This window comes from Grammomys surdaster, unplaced genomic scaffold, assembly GCF_004785775.1.
Source record: "Grammomys surdaster isolate TR1022 unplaced genomic scaffold, NIH_TR_1.0 181, whole genome shotgun sequence".
In the NCBI taxonomy this organism is placed as follows: Eukaryota; Metazoa; Chordata; class Mammalia; order Rodentia; family Muridae; genus Grammomys; species Grammomys surdaster.
The window spans coordinates 3,926,667-3,947,185 of record NW_021604626.1 but is presented as its reverse complement, the minus strand read 5'-3'; the positions used below and the strand labels follow the sequence as shown (position 1 = coordinate 3,947,185).

General features: G+C 48.5%; 1 protein-coding gene across 1 annotated transcript in view; it reads right to left on the bottom strand.

Annotated features, from left to right (window-relative positions):
• The window catches only part of Egln1 (egl-9 family hypoxia inducible factor 1), a 62,995-nt gene that overhangs the window by 20,325 nt on the left and 22,151 nt on the right, over positions 1–20,519 (bottom strand). The window contains exon 2 of the mRNA XM_028767771.1: positions 20,022–20,517. Within this exon, the coding sequence (XP_028623604.1) occupies positions 20,022–20,517 (496 nt within the window). The remainder of the gene's footprint in view (positions 1–20,021; positions 20,518–20,519) is intronic.

Here is a 20,519-nt window from a genome sequence, read left to right as displayed (position 1 = left end):
AGATATGCTGGTACTCAGCTCACTTCCTCCTTTATAACCTCAGTCCAAGACCCAGCCCATGGGATGGGGCTACCCACATTCAGGATTCATCATCCTGCCTCAACCAACCCAAACTAGAAATTCCCCCATGGGCATGTCCAGAGGTTTATCCCTCAGGTGACTCTAGAGCCAGTTAATAATCAATGTTAATGATCACCACTAGCTAGTGAGCTGTGTCACAATTACTCAGAAGCCACCAAGGGTCAGGTCAGCCCCTGTCATCTCTGATCACCTTCATAATCTTGCAATAAAAGAAACCTCTTCAGTGGTGGCGCACGCCTTTAATCCCAGCACTTGGGAGGCAGAGGCAGGTGGATTTCTGAGTTCCAGGACAGCCTGGTCTACAGAGTGCGTTCCAGGACAGCCAGGGCTACACGGAGAAACCCTGTCTCGAAAAAAAAGCAAAACAAAACCAAAAAAAAAGAAACCTCTCCAACTGGAAACCGGATCTGGAACAAATTCCAGGTTAGAGAGCAAATGGGTGTTATCTAGAGCTCAGACCCAAGTCCATTTCAAGGAATCCCAGGTCTCCTGGTTCTATTTTATTTCTTTGACAAGACATTTGTTTATTTCATGTGTTTGGGTGTTTTGCCTGCATGCCTGTCTGTGTATCATATGTGTGCCTGGTGCCCAGGACGCCAGGGCATCAGACCCCCTGGGACTAGAGTCAAGGCAGTGTCAGCCACCAAGTGGTTGCTGGGACTCTAGCCTGGGTCTTTTGAAAGAGCAGCCACTGCTCTTGAGCATTGAGCCATCTCTCCAGCCCCCCATCTTCTCCCCATCTTCTTGATACATCATTACCTGATATATAAGACAGCAGTACTGATGCAGCACCAGTGTGTCCTCCAGACTCTTGAGAAGAGAGGGGACAGAGAAAGAACAATCCAGAGATTACAGAAAGTCAAGGCTGTTCCAAATTCTGTGAACCAACAGGAGAGAAGGCAGAGGGGAAGGGAACATATCGTGCTTTCCACAACTACTCTCCCGATGATCAGGATGTGGGGATCATCGAAGCATTAATGAGAAACTGAGGCAGGAGACTCACTGGCATCGTACAATGAGCCAACTGCAGGGCAGGGTTCTGAATCCTAGCTGCCTGACATCGAATTTCATACTGTCAGACTCCTGAATTCCTCAGTCTTGGGCACCGTGCCGACTAACCCTCCTCCAGCGTCAAGAGCCGCTGAGGGGCTGAAGCGGCAGGAAGGCAGGACAGAGGAAGGCAGACCTGTCTCCTAACAGCACGTGGAGGCTCACATCAGGAAGTTAAGGAACATAGTAAATAAAGGCAGACAGTGTTCATCGGGCAGACACCTTGGGGAAAGCCAGAGTATTTAAATGGGGTCAGCGTGGCGGAGAACACGGTGCTGCCGGTGGTTTGGGGGATTAAAAAGTCTTTGTGAACTTACTGGTTAGGAGAGGTGCTCAGAAGAGGTACTGAGCATTCCGGGTGCCCGAGGCAGAAACCGAACACCATAGACTCCTTTCAGCTGAGTACGTGATAATCCCCAGGGATTTTGTTTTAATTTATTGAGAGAAGGCAGGCTGGAGGGAGGGCGGGGTGGAGACAGCAAGGGAGTGGTCGAGCAGCTGTGTTTGTGTGTAGGTAAAAGAACAACTTTTAGGGGGTTAGTTCTCTTTCCACCTTACATGGGTCCTGGAGATGAAACTCAGGTCGTCAGGCTTGTGTGACAAGCAGGTTTACCTGCTGAGTCACCTTGCCAGCCTCAGGCTCAGCCGTCTCAGACCCAAGTGAATCAAGAGGCTGTCTGCCTGAGCCCTGGACTCACTGGAGGGGTCTCAATAGTCATGACCTCAGAAGTTGTCATCACTCTGCCTGTGTGGCCCACACTACGTGATGCAGAGAGAGAGAGAGTGGTTGGTTCAGCCAACCACATCCACACAGGAGTTCCCTCAGCACTGGTGGATGCTTTTCCTTAAGAATGTGCTCGTCTCTGCCCAAATAACACTTCAATGGGACCTTGCTAAAGATGATTTCAGTAAGGGGCTGGGAGACAGCTCAGTTGGTGAAGTGCTCGCTGTACAAGGGTAAATACCAGATCTGATTTTGGGTCTCCAGCACCCATGAGAAAGCCTGGCGGTCAGCCTACTATCCCAGCACTTAAGAGGCAAAGACAGGTGGAGCCCTGAAGTCTACTGACTAGCTAGTCCAGCAGGGGCTCCAGACCAGTGAGAGACCCCATCTCAGAAAGTGATGGAGGGTGACCAAGACACCCGACGTTGAGCCCTGAGGTACACAAGTATGGGGATGCAAACATGCACAAGTACTGAACTACCCTGACAGCACCGGATCTCTGCAGGGCACCGGCAGTGTGGCCTCTCTTAGTTGATCGGGGAGTATCATGCTGCTTTACCAAGCACAAGGCATCCTTTTACTGAGATGTCATCCCTCTGTCTCAGCTTATCTACTTCCAGACGGTAGACACTTGGGCTGCCTTCTATTTTGGGCAATAGCGAATGAAACAAACGCTCATGGCCGCGTGGGCAGTGACAAGTGAAATACCCATGCCCGCGTGGGCAGTGATGAATGAAACGCCCATAGACTGGTGGGCGCGGGATCAATGACATGCCCATGGCCGCGTGGGCGAGGATGAATGAAACCCCCATGGCCGCGTGGGTGAGGATGAAACGTGCAAGGCCACGTGGGCGGTGCCGAGTGAAACGCCCATGGCCACGTGGGCAGTGATGAATGAAATGCCCATAGCCTGGTGGGTGAAGATCAATGACATGCCCATGGCCACGTGGGCGAGGATTAAAGAAATGCCCATGGCTGCGTGGCCGAGGATGAAACGCGCAAGGCCACGTGGTTGGTGCCCAGTAAAACGCCCATGGCCGCGTGGGCAGGTTCTCTTTTGTCTTTGTAGCTACTCAGCAATAGAATTCCCGAGTCACATCATGGGTTTATATTTAACTTTGAGACACAGACAGCCTGTTTTTCTAAAGTGGCAGTGCCATTTTGCATTCCTCTAAGCAATGAACGTGCGTGGCAACCTAGTATAGGGTCAGTAGCTCCACATCCCTGTTACGCTGGGCCTTCATTCCGGTGCGCGATGCCTCTCGCTGTGGTTTCTGCTTCCCTAGCATCAGCCAGATGAGAGACAGGACTCTATGTGGCCCATGTGGCGCCAAATTCCTGGTCCTCCTGCCTCCAGCTCCAACTTGCCAAAATTACAGGTGTGTACCACCATACCTGGTTTATGAGGTACTAGAAAGTGAACTCCCAGCTTTGTTCATGCTAGGCAAACACGCGGCCGACCAAGCAAGCCACATCCTCTGCCCTCTGAGGATCTTTTAATACACTCGGCCATTGCTGTTTATCTAACCCTTCTGTGAAACAGCTTTTTAAATCTCTTTCTGCCGTACTGTTTCTCTGACATCTATTGTTTGTCTTACTGTCTATTTAATGTATCCGTGTGGGTTTGTGCACTTGAGTCAAGTTACCTACAGAGGCCAGAAGAGGGCATTATATCCCACACAGCTGGACGTGCAGGTAACTGTGAGCCTGAACTTCCTGTGGGAGACCACTTATCCACTGAATCATCTCTCCAGATTTATCTAACTTCTCAGTTATAAGAAAATTTTATGCAAATCTCTCACAATTTATAAATATTTTTGTCCTTAATTTGTCTTTCTGTGTTCTTAATGATCTCTTTTTAATTATGTTATTTTATGTGTATGAGAACTTAGCCTGCATGTATGTATGTATGTATATATGTATGTATGTATGTATGTGCATCTGCTGAAGGGGTCAGAAGAGGTCATCAGATCACCTAGAACTGAGTCGCAGATGGTTGTGAGCCACCATGTAGGTGCTGGGAAACAAACCCAGGTACTCTGCAAGAGCAACAAGCGTTCTTAACCGTTGGGGCCATCTCTTCTATCCCTTACCAGACTGGTATCTTTTTATAAATATGTATTTCTATTATTTGGTCTAGGTGTGCTGGTGCCAAGAGATGTGTGTGAAGTCAGAGACAGCTGTCAGGAGACACTTCTTTCCTTCCTCCTTGTGGGATCCAAGGATTGACCTGCCAGGTTTGTGCAAGCCGTGTCTACCAGCTGTGCCATTCCACTGGCTCCTCTCCACCTCTCCCCCCACCCCTGCTCCCGAAAGCCATTGCCTCCTTAACGGTATCCTTTGGGAAGCAAAATATTTTAATATTGACAAAATCGAATTTTTCAATGTTTTTCTCTAAAAGTCATCTGTGTGTGTGGTGTGTGTGTATATGTGTGTGTTTTCTTGTGTTTTAAGATACCTTTATCTCAACTTCACAAAGATTTACTCATACATTTTCTTGTGTTTTAGGTTTGGGGTTCACTTGAGGTGTAGGACTCATTCTGAGCTAATGCTGGTGCGTACAGTGTCAAGGATTATTTGTCTATGTAGATGGCTCTCTAGAATTATCTACCAGAATGAGACATAACAAAAACTACACTGCGTTCAATTGTTTTGGTTTCTTTAGTTAAAAAAGAATAATCTGGACTGGAGAGCTGGCTCGGTGAACGTTGATAGTTCTTGCAGAGGACCCGAGTTCAATTCCCAGCACCTATACAGCAACTCCCAACTGCTTCTAACTCCAGTTCCCTTGGACCCAACAGCCCAGCCTGTCTGTCATCCAAGGGTATCCAGCATATACACGTGAGCAAAACACTCATACATATAAATTTTTTTTAAATAGGAAAAAAAAAAATCAGTTGAGCCAAGCATGGTGGCTTGCGTCTGTTATGGCAGCACTTTGGAGGCTGAGGGAGGAGGATTGCAACAAGACTGGGGTTATTCTGGGCTATCTTTAAGTTTGAGGCCTGCCTGAACTTTCATCTGGACATGTGTGCGTGCATACACACACACACACACACACACACACACACACACTGATCTTGTGAGTGTGTATCTACTTCTGAACTCCAGTTCCAGAGTCCCATTGATTCAGACATTTGACTCATCATTACCAAGGAGTTCAGAGAATTGCCAAGATCTGTTCTGGCACTCTGCGCGGCTTCCATCCTCTGTGTTTCCTGAAACTTGAGTCACAGCTGGGGACATGGTGCTCATCGTCCCACTGTTACGGAGTGAGCACGGTGTCACACACACACACACACACACACACATATATGCACACGTGGCTTAAAGAACTGTTTTATAAATGACACAGCTTTACCCACTGTCAACAAAAGCTGTTTTTAAAATAGGCAAGCAGAATAGGCTATACCTTACATGTCTGTTATTTCCACTGTACAGACCAAGTGGGCACATCCTCCCAAGGAGGATAAAGCAGAATCACCCCAAGTTCAAGGCCAGCCTGAGCTATATAGTTAAGTTCCAGACCAGCCTAAACTACAGGAGATTGTTATCTCCTGTACAAAACACAACACACACACATACACACACACACACACAAACACAACTAGGGGCTGGAGAGATGGCTCATTGGTGAACGGTGAGTACTGTTCTTCCAGAGGACCTGAGTTCAAGTGTCCCTGTCAGGCAGAGACCACAACTACTTACAACTCTAGCTCCAAGGGGATCTGACCCCTGGACACCAGCACTCATGTGCACATGTATACACATAGTTTAAAAGAATAGATCCTAGAAGAAAACCAAACCAAACAAAACTTGGACCCACACGACATGTAGAAAGTCAAAAGTAATGCAGGCTTCTCGAAATGCAATTTTTTTATGATGAGAGAGAGAGAGAGAGAGAGAGAACAATTACTATGTGAATTCAACCTGACCACATCAAGTCAGTCTACAAGTTTGACGATAAGCCAATAGCAGGTGTGACTAAGACTAAAGAAGCCATGGGGCTGGAGAGTGGGACATGGCAAAGGTACCTACCTGGAGTCACACTGGGGGGTGGGGGGATGGGGGAAGAGGAACACGGCAAACGTACCCCAAAGCACCAGCCATTATTTTATGATTTGGTTTCTAAAGCTTCCTCAGACTGAGTGTGACGTAAGCAGGTGGAGACCCTGGGATTGATCCTCACAAGGAACAAAAACAAAGTTGGAGTCTACACAAAATAAACCTTCGGGGCTGAGATCCCTCGATGGTTAAGAGCACCTGCTGAGTTCCATTCCCTGCACCTACATGGCAGCTCACATCTGTAACTCAAGCTCCCGGGACTTTGATAGCCCCTTCTGGACTTCAAGGTCACCAGGCATGTACACGGTGCACAACATACATGCAAGCAAACATTCATAAAATAAAAACTAAATCATCTTTTTAAAAAAATACTCTCATTGACAATTACAGAGCAATCAAGCCTACATGTTTTTCAAAGACCTAGGGCATCCCATCAGGATCTGACCCCCCACCATAGCTTATCTGTACAGGTGATTAGCTTTCGACATTAATGTCTACGATATTCAGTTTTTGGATTCAGACCTAATAAATTCACCATTACTAACAGAACATGTATTTGCCATCTGACTTCAAGCTGTGAAGGGGGAGGGGCAGAGAGGGGATCCTGGATCCAGTGTTCTTTGCCGGGGTCATTCGGCACCCACAATGTAACAGGCCGTGTGAATGAGCACACAATGCCCTTAACCGGGGATCAGCTTTCCCCTTACCAGGCCATGTGCCAACTGCCCGAGCAACAACAGATAGGCTTAGTTAAAAATAAAGCTTGATGTTCTACTGAAACCCAACCAAGAATCTCGACTCTGGGGCTCGGGGAATAGCTCAGTTAGTAGAGTGCCTGCCCACGCAGGCGTGGGTTCAATCCCCAACACCCACACAAAAATATGGGGGAGGCTGAAAACAGGTGGATTCTTGGGCTCACTGGCCAGCTTCACTAACCTAACTGGCCAAGTTCAGGTCCCAATGGGAGATACTGTCTTTAAAAACAGGGTGAACAGATGAAGCTGCTTAGGAACCAGCAGGGCCTCTTGCCCATCTCTGGCTTCAGTCAGCAAACACCCTCCCTTTCCCAGACAATGATAAGACAAAAAAACATCTGCAGGACTCAAACTCGTCCCACACTGTGTAACACCGAAACACGGTCCCTGGAAACCAGCCCAGAGAACAAAATGGTTCCTACACGTTTTAAAGACTTTTTCTACCAAAACTTCCAAGGGATGCTTTGGAGCTAACAATCACAGGAACTGCCTTTAACATAAGCAGAACACAGTGACATTGAACCCCAGTATTGTTCAGTTGGTAAGGATATCTCAGCGTAGGCACATACAGTGATAACCACTAAGGCTTTTTGTTTGTTTTGTTTTTTTCTCGAGACAGGGTTTCTCTGTGTAGTCCTGGCTGTCCTGGAGCTCACTCTGTAGACCAGGCTGGCCTCGAACTCAGAAATCCGCCTGCCTCTGGCTCCCAGGTGCTGGGATTAAAGGCGTGCACCACCACTGCCTGGCCCACTAAGGCTTTTTAATCTTTAAAAATTCAGACGAACTGTCCTGCAATGCCCATTACATGTTGGGTCAAACCCAAAAGTAAAACATATCTGCACGTGTGCCGTGGGAGGAGAGAAGAAAAGAGGAAGAAAGGAAAAGGTTAAATTAACCGTCCAGTACATATATATTCCAAAGCAAGGACCGGCCTGGTGATGCTTAGGGAAAGGTATGGGGCCTGGGCAGACGCCTCCAGTCACTGCTTCTATACTGGCTTACATGGATGTTTCCTCTCTGTGAGGAGACCGTACAAAGCCAACAACTTCTGAAGCCTATATACACGCGTATCTGGGCCTCTCAATTCACATGCTTCACATGCCTGCCCTTGTGGAAGAACCGAAACATAAATCCTAAGGACACCAGGAAAAGCAGCTTAATAAGCATGGGTGGGCGTGTCTGTAATACCAGGTGCTTGGGAGCTAAGGAAAAAAGATTGCAAGTTCCAGGCCAGCCTGGGCAACTTAGGGACCCTGTCTCTTGGCTTGGGTCTTTGGGGACACACTTGCAACAGGAACTTAAAAATTTTTTTTTAATTTTTTATTATTATTTTTACATCTCTTTTGTGTCTCTGTGTGACGCTGACCCACACACCGTGGCATGCACTCGGAGGTTGGAAGACAACCTGTCCTTCACCAAGTGTGTCCTGAAGATCAAACATAGGTCCCTCAGGCTGTGTGGCAAGAGCCTTGATCTATTGAGAGCCATCTCTCCAGCCGCTATAACAAGGGCTTAACATGGGGTCAACACATGAGCTGCAAACTGTGGAAAGAAGCCGACAGGACACATCAGACATCCAAGGGGCACACACAGAGTTAGGAGCCGGCTTGTAGACCTGCCTTGGGCCGACCTTCATACAGGCTTTGAGGATAGAATTTGGTCACCTCTAGATACCTCTTTACACAAGATGGTTTATGCCAGGCATGGCCGTGCATGCCTGTAATGCCAGCACTCAAGAGACTAAGACACAAAGAGAGATGTGAGTTCAAGGCTAGCGTAGGTCGGACAGTGAGACGCTGCCCAGGTAGCACTGTTGCTGCCACAGAAATGACTTGTTCTGCGGACACCATCCTCACCAGCTCAGTACTCAGAGAAAGAACACAGTTTCGAGGTCAAAACTGAGCACAATTAAAGTGGAACTTTTAATATATATTATATATTATATTAGGCTTTTTAAATCTTTAAAAACTCAGACAAACTGTCCTGCAATGCCCATTACATGTGGGAGCAAACGGAAACGTAAAACATATTTACACATGTGCCATGGGAGGAGAGAAGAAAAGAGGCAGAAAGGAAACTCTGTGATTGTGTGTAAGTGTTTTGCTAGCATAAATGTATGTACACCATGTGTGTACCTTGTCCCATGATGCCAGAGGAGCATGTCAGAAACTGGAGTAATAGGCTTCTGGGTGCTGGGAACTGAACCCAGGTCTTCTGCAAGAGGCAACAATCTCTTTCAACCACCGAGGTGTAGATGAATTTCCCTTAATTATCTGATTGGCTAATAAAGATGACAAATAGCCCATCGCTGGGCCTAAATGAGGAGGCAGGGTTTCTGGGCAAGAAAGGAGGTAGGAGGAGGAGTTGCAGGAGACTGCAATCGGAGGACGGAGGGAGAGTTGTTGGAAGGAAGATGGGGCAGAAACACTGGCAGAAGCAAGTAGCAGAAATTTCATAGCTGGGGAACAAAGTGGGGTAGAGGCATATCTGCCCAATACAGGCGTGCAGTTTATAAATAACTGAGTTGCGGCTTCCTTGCATGGGCTTATTGGCTTTGGAGATTTACTGCAACAAAGTTGCATTTTCTTTGAATGGGCCTATTGGGGTTGGAGATTTACCGCAACACGGAGGCATCTCCTCAGCCTTAATAGGTGAAATGTTTCAGGGTAAAATGTTCATCAAAGTCAAAATGAAGTAAATGCCCAGTTGGGTTCCTGCCATACGCCCGCTCTGCCAGCTGCTTCTGAAGTCAAGTAAACACTGGAAGCCAGAACATGTGGTCAGAACCAGGTTTCCTAATCCTGAAGAGATGGTCCTGCCTGGGTAAGGCCACGCCCTCTTTTGTTAGAAACCCTTTTATGGAGTTGAGATCCCCCGGAGCTGGAGTTGCATCTGTTGTGGGCTGCACAAGGCGGGTGCTGTGCAGAGAATCGATGGCAGGTCCTCAGAACGCTCCAGTCCCATTAAATAAACTCTTCAGCTCCACTTTACTGTGTTTGAGACTGGGTGCGACAGTTTTAAATTCATATCAACACCAGAGTGATGTCACAGGTTGAAGTCAACTCTGACAGTAGTGTGCCCCTCTCTCGGGGGTCACCTTGTGGCCTATGTCTGAGGTCACTTTCCTGGCTGTCCCGGAACTCACTCTGTAGACCAGGCTGGCCTCGAACTCAGTAATCCGCCTGCCTCTGCCTCCCAAGTGCTGGGATTAAAGGCATGCACCACCACTGCCTGGCCTGAGGTCACTTTCAACATCATACCTTATGAGCTGCAAGCTTTGGGGACACAGCCATTTCCTGCAGAGTCTCGGGAACTGGGGGTTGGGGGGGGAGGTTGTTAGGGGACTGAGGAGGCAGATACACAGGCCACCCCTCTGCAAGGGGGCAGGCCATCAGAACCCTGCCTGGCTCCTATCACAGCGACTGGCACAGAACTTCATTTTACCTTCAAAGCAGACCTTTCTCCCAGTACTTGGGAGTTAAAAATAGTTTAAGACCAGGCTGGCCTGGGCTATTTTTAATCTGGAAAATTAGGGGTCAGGAACAACATAGTACTCAGAGAGGGGAGTTGACCACAATAGGAAAGAACACCCACAGACTTGGGGGTGGAAAAGGCTCCTGGGGATTAAGATTAAGAGTTTGGGCAGGTGGTAAAGGAAGGTGAAGTCTAGGCCAGAGGCTAGTCAAGGTCGAGTCACTGGGTGCTAGCATGTGTCTAACACAGAAAGCAAAGGCTTGGGGAGCTCCACACAGTAATCACAGTTGTTTTGTGCTTATAGACTTGTGAGTTCTCTCATAGCCCAGGCTAGCCCTGAACTTCCTATGCAGCTGAGGATGACCTTGAACTCCTGACCTGTCTCCACCTCCCAAGCGCTAGGGTTATAGGTGTACTCCACCACAGTGGACTTGGAGTGTATGTGTGCCCGTGTAGAGTGTGCATATGACTGGATCTGCACATGCCAAGGCCAGAGGAAGATGTCAGGGACCCTGCTGCATCACCCTATATCATACTACCTCGAAACGGGGTCTCTCAGTGAACCAGGAGCTAGGCTGGCAGCCAGCAAGCCCAAGTAAGTCTTGTCTCAATATCAGGGTTATAGGTGTGTATGGCCACACAGCTTTGTAACATGCATGCTGGGGATTCGAACCCCTAACCCTTGCACTCTCACCTACTGAACCATCTTCCCCAGCCCTGGAGAAGAGGTTGTTTTGATTTGGGATTTTTAGTTTTGTTTGCTTTCTTTCAGAAAGATCAGTGGAGATCTGAATTAGTCTGAGGTAGAAGGAACCATACTCGTGTGAAGGAGGCTTAGCCCAGACACTAAAGGAGGTGGAAGGTCTCAATGACTGGTGCAGGATCAGGATGGAGGTCCACCAGAGACTTGATTCACTGGAGTACTGGGGACGAAAACACGGAGAAGGCTCAGTTTTCACAACCCCCCGTAAGCAGTTCAGAGAATCAAACCACATCCTTCTGAATATGTCCAATCTGTAGCCAGCCCATGGTCACACCTGCCCCAGGACAGCTGTGAGTGCAGCCCAACATTAAATGATAAACTTCCAACGTAATGAGACGCCATGCCCCCATAGGGGTGCACCCCACTGAGTAGTTCTCAGACGTGTGAACTCCATTGTTTCCTGATAGCAAGATTGGACACACCCACAAATGTATTCTGAGGCTTTTAAGTAAGGTTTTGTAAGTGTTGGCAACCATCTTCCTTTTCATGTACTCATCCGCAGCAGAGTGCATGTATGTATTCTGTAATCACATATATGGGCACACGCGTGTGTGTGTGTGTGTGTGTGTGTGTGTGTGTGTGTGTGTGCGCGCGCGCGCGCGCGCAGGTCTGAGGCAGATGTTAGGAGTCTTCCTCACTCTTCCAGGTTGCAGCACCTCTCAGTCAGGTTGCAGTCACCCTCAAGCCCAGGGCTCACAAGAACAGCTAGTCTCTCTGGTCAGCTTACTTTGGGATCCCGTCTGTGCCCCTGAGGCTGGAATCACGGCAGTAACATAAGGTTCCCTTTACCCGGAGGCCGAGCAGTTTAACCACTGTGCTATCTCCCCAGTCCTCAGTGTTGGGTCAACTTATGATAGGTTGTGCACAGCAAAGAAATTGTAAAACAGAACAAAACCGCAAAAACCACTAACACAGATATATGAGAGGCTGCATATAAAGTGATTGAAATGTCAACTAGGGTGGCCAGGGAGAATCTCAGACCTAACACTCACCGAGAGTCTCTGATACAAACAGCTAGGAACACTCATTTGATAAGTCAAGGTGTTAGGACCACAACGCTTCCCACTGTGAGGGGTGTGTCACTGGGGATAGGAGCTGTCAAGGCCACAGCAGGACACTGAACCACCTCCAAGGTGGCAAGAACACGGGCGGGCGAGGGTGGGGGTTGGGGGGGGAGCCACAGAGGGAAAGGACAAAGGAGGCCACACAGAAAGCATGTGACAGGGAGTAAAATGTTCTTTTCAAAAGGGACAGAAGACCAGATGGGAGAAGCTACAGGAAAGGGAGAGGTCTTTGAAATCCTCCAGGGCAGAGATGAAGCTGGGTTTGAACAGGAGTAGAAGTGGGAATGAAGTAGCCCAGGCTAGCCCTGAACTCACTACATGGCTGAGGATGGCCTTGAACTCCTGATCCTCCTGCCTCCTCCCCACAAGTGCAGGGACTACCGACATGCTGCTACCCCAGTTTATGAGAGGATAGCCCAGGAGCTTTGCACACGCTGGGCAAGTGCTCTTGAGTGAGTCACAACTCTGACTATGAGATATTTTCTAAACAAGTGAAACTATAGTACTGACAAAAGAGAGGGGAGGCCCATGCCTCTGAAACCCCAGAATTCCATGCTTTTTCCAAAATGACAGCTTCTCTGGGAAGCTTCCCTACCAGGGTTCAGCTTATGAACGCCCCCAAAACAGCAATCCACACCACCCAGCTCTGAGCTTTCCCTCCAACAGCTGGGCCCAAGAGGACAGAGAGTCTTGTGTTGACCTGGCACCTGGGGGCCCATACAAGGCAGATACATATCAGTGTATGTAGGTAGATACTATTGAAACAGAAGCCACATACAGATTCCAGTTTAAACCTGTTCCTCCATCTACCCTGGCTCCTGTCCTGCCCTACCAGTCCTTACTTCTTCTAACACAGAGGAACTCAATGTGAACCATGCAGAGTCTGTCAGGTCCTCCAAAAATGAGGTAGGGGCTGTGTCTCATCCCTGTACAGTCAGTCAGTTGCTAGGGTGAGAGACTCATCTAGGAGTCTGTAGATCCTCCCAGAGGAAGTTGTGGCTGCTGCAGGTGAGTATGAAGAAGCCAGGTGCCGGCACTCCAGTGTCCTGGTCACACCCACTACAGGTACAGTAATGCACCCAGCAAGAAGATGGCACTTCCCCTGCTACAAGAACATGTCTGAAACTCAAAGAAATCAAAGACAGAACAAGAGTTTGAAACCAGCAAACCCCAGAACCTGTGCTTGCTAACGTCCGTGGTCACCCAGAGCACAGACCAGACAAAACAGGAAGAATAGGAACAGTAGTGTACACCTGTAATCCGAAGGAACAGAAACAGTGGTGCACACTTGTAATCCCCAGGAACAGAAACAGTGGCGCACACCTGTAATTCCCAGGAACAGAAACAGTGGTGCACACCTGTAATCCCCAGGAACAGAAACAGTGGTGCACACCTGTAATTCCCAGCACTCCAAAGGCTGAGGCAGGAGATCTTGAGGCCCTATCTCCAAACAGAAAGAGACAACGACAGGGATGAACTGCAGACTGTGAATCATCATGGGCACACATTTAGGGATAAGCTACCATTAACTGGTACACCATAAACCAATTATAACAACAGGGTGCAGGGGAGGGGATACCCTTATGATTAATTAGAAGGATGGGGTCTTTAGGCCCTTGGAAGCTTCTCTGTGGCTTTTTGGCTTGCCCCCTTTGTGGCCAGGAACCCAAGCCCTGCTTGGCAATAGCAGAACCTGCCAGAAGCAGGGTGGGGGACAGGAGGAGGTCCTTCTGCAGCCATAGCATACAGCACGAAGGCCCTGGCCCAGGACATCCCTCAGCTGTGTATAACCCCAAGAGAGGTCAAGTTTGAGCTCGGGAATGTGAAATGAAATAAACTGGTAGGAAGAGACTCTGGTGACACATCTGTGGGGTTCTTGTTTTGTTTTAGAATGCAACATGTCCCCAGACCTCAACAAGACTGCTGCCATGTCATGTAGGAGGCGCCATTCTGACCTTAACACCCAGCACACAAGCTCCAACACCTGCCACACCTCGAACAAAGAGACACTCATTGTGTCTCACGTACTAACCTTGCGTTTTTGGCTTCTGTCATTCCACTTCTTGCTAACTGATGTGTGTCAACCAGGAAATGTTTTTTTTTTTTTTTTTTTTTTTTTTTGGAAAGACAAAGAGCTGTAAGGCTCAAGGCTTTGTGACTTGGGAAAATATCTCATGCAGGTGCTAGCTGGCAATAAAGACTTTCCTTTTGGCTTTAAGGTGTCCGTGTGGTGGGTTTACCTTACAACAAGTTTTGGGTGGCTGGAAGCAGAGCCAAGGGCAAGCCATGAGGACAACACAATAAATGACAGAGCATCCTGTGCAGCCGCAGATGATCCTAAGTGTGGGATAGGGACCTTATAGGAAAGAAGATGGTGACAAACAGCCATATAAAGCAGCTACGCAAACTAAGCATGGTAGTAGATGCCTATAATCCCAGCACTCCAGAGGTGGAGGAAGAAGGATCAGGAGTTCAAAGCCAGCTTGGGCTGTTTAACAAGTCTGAGGCCGGTCTTGGCTACATGAAAGCCCCCGTCTCAGTGTAGAGAGCTCTCTGGGCATTCACAAGGTAGTTCAGTCCCCTGCACCAGAAAAGTATCTAAGAGTCTGTTAGAGTGAATGGTGAGAAATTAAATAAAACAACTAAGCTGATAACATCATCCCAAAGATAGCAGAAAGCATGGGCTTCAAAACCAAGGACACTACGCCTGCCGGAGGAAGGGGGAGAGTCAGGACAGGTTCCATTAAGGAGCAAGAACGGGAGGCCCTGCTTCAGGTGAGACGGCTCCAAGGACAGACAGCATGGAAAAGAACGTCAAGCTAAAGTGTCAGACAGGCTCAGTGGTTAAGAGCACTCATGGCTCTTCCAGAGGACCCGGGTTCAATTCCCAGAAAACACCTGGTGGTTCATAACATCTGTAACTCCAGTTCTAGGGGATCTGATGCTCTCTTCTGACCTCTGTGGGTGCCAGGTACACATATAATACATGCACATATTCACACAGGCAAAACACTTGCACACATGAAATAAAGACTGAATAAATCTAATAAAAAAAAAAAATAGCCGGGCAGTGGTGGCGTACGCCTTTAATCCCAGCACTTGGGAGGCAGAGGCAGGCGGATTTCTGAGTTCGAGAGTTCGAGGCTAGCCTGGTCTACAGAGTGAGTTCCAGGACAGCCAGGGCTACACCGAGAAACCCTGTCTTGAAAAACCAAAAAAAAAAAGGATGAACCATCATACCCATCCCCATGGCAACTTCTTAACTTCTTTACAACCATCTTCTACTCAGCTGCCCCAAACTTTTCAGCCTTTCTGCACACAGGACAACTGACTTCACACTTCCATCTGATGCAGCAGTGGCCAGCTGCTCTTATTTCTATGGCCGAGGTGCTGGGACAGTGGTTCTCAATCTGTCGATTGCGACCTCTTTGGGGGTCGCATATCCAATGTTTATTTAAATTATGACTCATAACAATAGCAAAATTAGTTATGGAGTACCAATAAGATGAGTTAGAGGTCACCACCGTGTGAGGGACTGTATTACAGGGGTCGCAGCGTTAGGAATTCCGGGAGGAATGAGAGGAGGGCAGAAGTAGGAGGAGGGCCTGGGAGAAGGAAGTCCTGCCTGGTTCTGACAAATAGATTTACTTCTCTTCGGGTCTGGAGGCTTTTCTCTGATCCCAGGGGCAGCACAGTCCAGGATGCATCTGCCTCTCCGTTTGGGGCTTTGTCATCTAAGAGGATTGTCACCTCTCTCTGTGGCAGCTGCAATAAAGCAGCAGGATTGTCCCCATCCTATCCCTCGCTCTAAAAGCCTTCCAGAGCTGACTAATTAACAGCAGCACAGAAAACTCTGAGTAGTATAAGGTGCTTGCCACTCTCATCCTATTACTCTCTCTCTTTCTCTTTTGTCTTTGAAGCAGATGCTCCCAGGCAGGTGCTCCCAGGCAGATGCTCCCCCAATCGTCTATATCCCCAACATCTCTCCTTCACATACATCCTTAAATATGGACATATTAGATTTTAAATAAAGTTTTTTTAAAAAAAACACTATACATGTTGTAATTCTGGTAATTTCACTCTACTGGTTTGCTTTTTTGGACACAGGTATCTCTGTGCAACTCAGGCTGGCCTCAGACACTATTCTTCTGCCTCAGCCTTTTTTTCTTTTTTTTTTTTTTCAGGGCCTTGAGCTCATGGAGATATCTGTGCTTCTGCCTCTGGGATTAAAGACCTAGTGCACAACACACACACGGTGAGCATCTTGCAGCAGACAAACACAGTGCTCCCCCGGGGTCCCGTTCCCCAGCACCCACTTCTCTCTACCCAGCTACAGTGCCTACGGCTTCTGATAGTGCTCAGGCATTGCTCTGTACGAAGGAAGACTGTGGCTCCCTGCTGCTGACATCACCGTGAGCCTTCCCAATGGAAGGAAGGAGGTGAGAAAGGCTATGAGGTCAAAGGGCAGCTTAAGGGCAAGAAAAGGGTGAGGATCTCAGAGAGGGTGGAGAGTGGAGGTGGTTACATCGGTCACAACAAGCACGTTTCTGGTTTTCTCCTGTATTACTTCATCTTCCCTTGGGGGTTCCTCTTTTTAAGGGGGAGGACAGCGGTGACTAGATGTGCATGTCTGAGGCAGGCACTAGGGAAGGGCTACCTGGGGAGTCTCACAACTTGATGACCATGGTCCTCATGTATGTGCAGATGTGACAGAGAACTCGGAACTTGGCTGGAAGACCTGACTTAAATCCCAGGACTTGGGGGTTGAAGAGGCAATGGCTCAGTGGTTAAGAGCACTCACCGGCTGTTCTTCTAGAGACCTGGGTTCAATTCCCAGCACCAACACCATGGCTAATGATTGTCTGTAATTCCAGTCCAAAGGGATCCACGCCCTCTTCTGGCCTACACTGGGTACTACATGTGTGGAGCACAGACAGACAGACAGACATGCAGGCAAAACACTCGTGCATATAAAATTTTTAAAAAGTAATAAAAAAGTACTCCTGGTATCTTACAGAACTTCCAGTGAGAGAATAGGTCCCCTCAGCCCCTTCTAGCTCTGAGGTAGGGGCCAGGCACTGACAACCACACTGCTCCAATAGCTAAAGTGAGAGATACACACTGATAGGAAGCATAGCAATTCTCACAGGACAAAGACTAAAGATAACTTTCCTGAAGGCAGCCAAACATAACAGCATCATTTGGATAACCCTTTAGAGATAGACTCAAAAGAGTTCAGCTTAGCGACTAAACACACAGCTGCTTTTGAGTGTATGAAGCAAACATCGTACAGTTAAAGTTTACACAGCCAGACCCGGAATGCCAATGACATACCCTCCTCACCATCAACAGAAACGTCTTTCAAAACTAGAGAGTGCCTGCACTTTTAATCCCAGCACTTGGGAGGAAGAGACAAGGCTGTGAATTCAAGGCTTAGCCTGGTCTACATAATGAGTACCAGAGCTACCTACATTGTGAGACCTGTCTCAAAAAAAAAAAAAATTCCTTAAAGATGTAAGCAGACAGAGGCTTCAAGTCTAACTTGAATCTGACCCAGGTACCTAAATGGTGGGCCCTAGTCTCGTATGACCTGACTTCTAACCTAAGTGTAAGTCAGGGAAGCCCCTCATTGTCCGACAGTGTAATGACAATGACATTGGCTGTACGGAGCCTAGTCGGAAGCCTGATACAGCCTGCTTGTTCAATATTTGGGAGGAGTGTGTAATAGGTGTCTTAGTGCCCAAAAGCAACATTTTTTTTCTTTTTAATAAGTAATTAAATTACATGTTCAAACATGATGATCTTTTTTTTTTTTTTTAGTCAAAATGTTCAATGAGGGGCAGGTGTGGTGACTCAGGAGGTAAAGGTACTTGTGCCAAGTCCGATGACTTAAGTTCCATCCCTTCTAGCTCTGAGGTAGGGGCCAGGCACTGACAACCACACTGCTCCAATAGCTAAAGTGAGAGATCTGTCTCTAAAAGAGAGATCTGTCCAGGACCCCCTCAGTAGGAGAATCGATCCTGGAAAGCTGTCCTCTGACCTCCGTGCGGACACACATGCAGGCACGCGCGCGCGCACACACTCAAAGTAAGCAATGAATGTAATTTTTAAGATGTGAGGCAGAGGAGGGAAGTACTTAAAACTGCCCCCCACAGACCCTGAATGAATGAAAGTGTGAGCTCAAATTCGGAGTAGGAGCCAGCACATCCTCCCTGCCGCTAGGCTGGTTGGTCCCCCCAGATCTCTGGGCAAGTGACTTAAATCAGGGCTGTTTCTTCAGTTATCTCAACCTATGAGGAAAGAGGGTGTCTTTCTCAACAGCATCCCCAAGAGAGCCACTGCCCTCAGAGCCAAGCTGTCTGTTGCCTCTTCCCTAAGAATAAGAAGAAGGAGGGAAGAAGCCTTCGATTACCTCTCCTAAGGAAAGCAGATCCATCAAGGCTGAGGAAACCACTTTCCTGGCTCCATATCCCACACCAAGCTATCCCCCAGTCATAGCTCCAAATCGGGGTGAATGGTGACATCCAGATGACCAACAGGGCAGTCTTTCTTTTTAAATACAATGAAAACCGCATAGAAAGCCCAGACTGGGGTCCAATCAGACTTCTATCCCCTTCCCAGGTTTACTGTACTTTTGTTTGTGGTTTTTTTTGTGTGTGTTTTGTGTTGTTTTTCGAGACAAGCTTTCTCTGTGTATATCTGGCTGTCCTGGAACTCACTCTGTAGACCAGGCTGGCCTCGAACTCAGAAATCCACTTGCCTCTGCCTTACTGTACTTTTAGAGACAAATGTCAAGTAGATCAAGCTGCCCTCCAACTAGAGATGTTGCACCACATGACCTTAAACTTCTGAACCTCCTCCAGAGAAATGGGATCACTGAAGTCCGGCATGGTTTCCATGCTGCAGGGGATCAAACTCGGGTGTTTCCACACGCTGGGCAAACACAGTCACTGTCACCTGCTACACCTCTACCATGAAGATTAATTTTAAGCAACTTTTTCTTGAGGTCACTCGATAGCAAGACAGGTGCCCCCATCAGTACTGAGTTTGCAGTAAATTAGGCTTCTCGTTGAATTCGTTGTATTTTTCCCTCCTAAACATTCTCTGTCCGACAGTCCCATATGGCTGTCAACACAGTTCAAAACCCACACGACCAATAATTACTGGGAAGAGCTTGTGTGTACAAACTTGTGTGTCAGGGTTTTCCAAAACCTCCCAAAACTTGGACTGACTGTAGACTGGGAGGTGGATCAGGGTTCCCTGGGAGGCTGAGAACACAAAGAACAGATTCATATCGGGGGAAGGAAAGTGGAGAGCCTCTGTCTGCCACAGGAGGGAGGGAGCAGCAGACTGGAAGGTACTGACACAGTAAGAGAAAGAAAAAGAAGAAAAAAAAATCCCACTAAACATAAGGTTGAGAGGAGCTCTCCGATCTCCAATTCCGTGTCGGTTTTGTTTTAAAAATAAATAAATAAACAAACCAGGAAGCCACAGAAGCAGTCCTTTTTCAACAGGAGAAACACATTAACAAAGCGAATAGAGGAAACCTGTGCTCTGAGTGTATCCTACCTACTATGAGCCCTGGGAACGGAAACACCTCTTTCCCGGTTTGGTAGTGGGTTTCAAAACAGTAGGGACAGCCAGCAAGATAAAGCTACAAGGGGGAGGGGAGCAGGCCGCCAAGCTTTTCCTGAATACAGGGAGTCTTCCGACCACAGGCTTTTAAATGGACCTTTCTGGGGGCAGCTGACAGAGTCCCAGCTAAACACAGTGTCTGGCTCTCAATCAGAGCCGGGTGCGCGCTGAAAACCGCGGGGCTTTTAACTAGCTCAGGCACACAGGCAAGATGCATCACCCTGATCCGATGTAGCTGGTACCCCAACGTCCCCCACGAGTGACCAGGGCTCCGGCAGGCTCTGCACTGTGGCTAAGACTACTACCGGGACAAAAGGAGCCACGCTAAAGCAGAGCGCCAGCCCCGGGTCTGCGGGGGTGGGGGGTGGTCCTCACAGACCCTCCTTCGGGCGCGAGCCCCAGCCACTTACTTTCGTTCGGCCGTTTATCCTGTAGTTGCCCAGCTTTCCGCTGCAGTGGCGGATCAGGTCGTCCATGCTGCTCATGAGCAGGCCGATGGTCTCGCAGCCGGGCTCTTTGCCCTCGATCCAGGTGATCTGGTCCCCCCGGATGTCCTTGGAAGAGTCACTCTTCTGACTGACCAGCTGCCCGTCCGTGAACTTGCCGGTGTCGTGCAGGGCGCGCACCTCGTCGCCGATCTGCTGCCCGGTCTCCCTGCCCAGGAAGTCGTCCACCACGCAGATGCCGTGCTTGTTCATGCACGGCACGATGTACTCCAGCGCCAGCTTCAGCGCGGGCAGCGGCTTGGTCTGCCCGTTGGGCCGCAGTCCTCCGCCGGGACTCAGCGCCTCCCCGGGGCCGCCGCCTGCTGGGCACAGGCTGGCGCGCTCGGGCCCCGGTGACCTCAGGTATCTCACCCGATGAGGAAAGAGGGTGGCTTTCTCAACAGCATCCCCACGAGAGCCCCT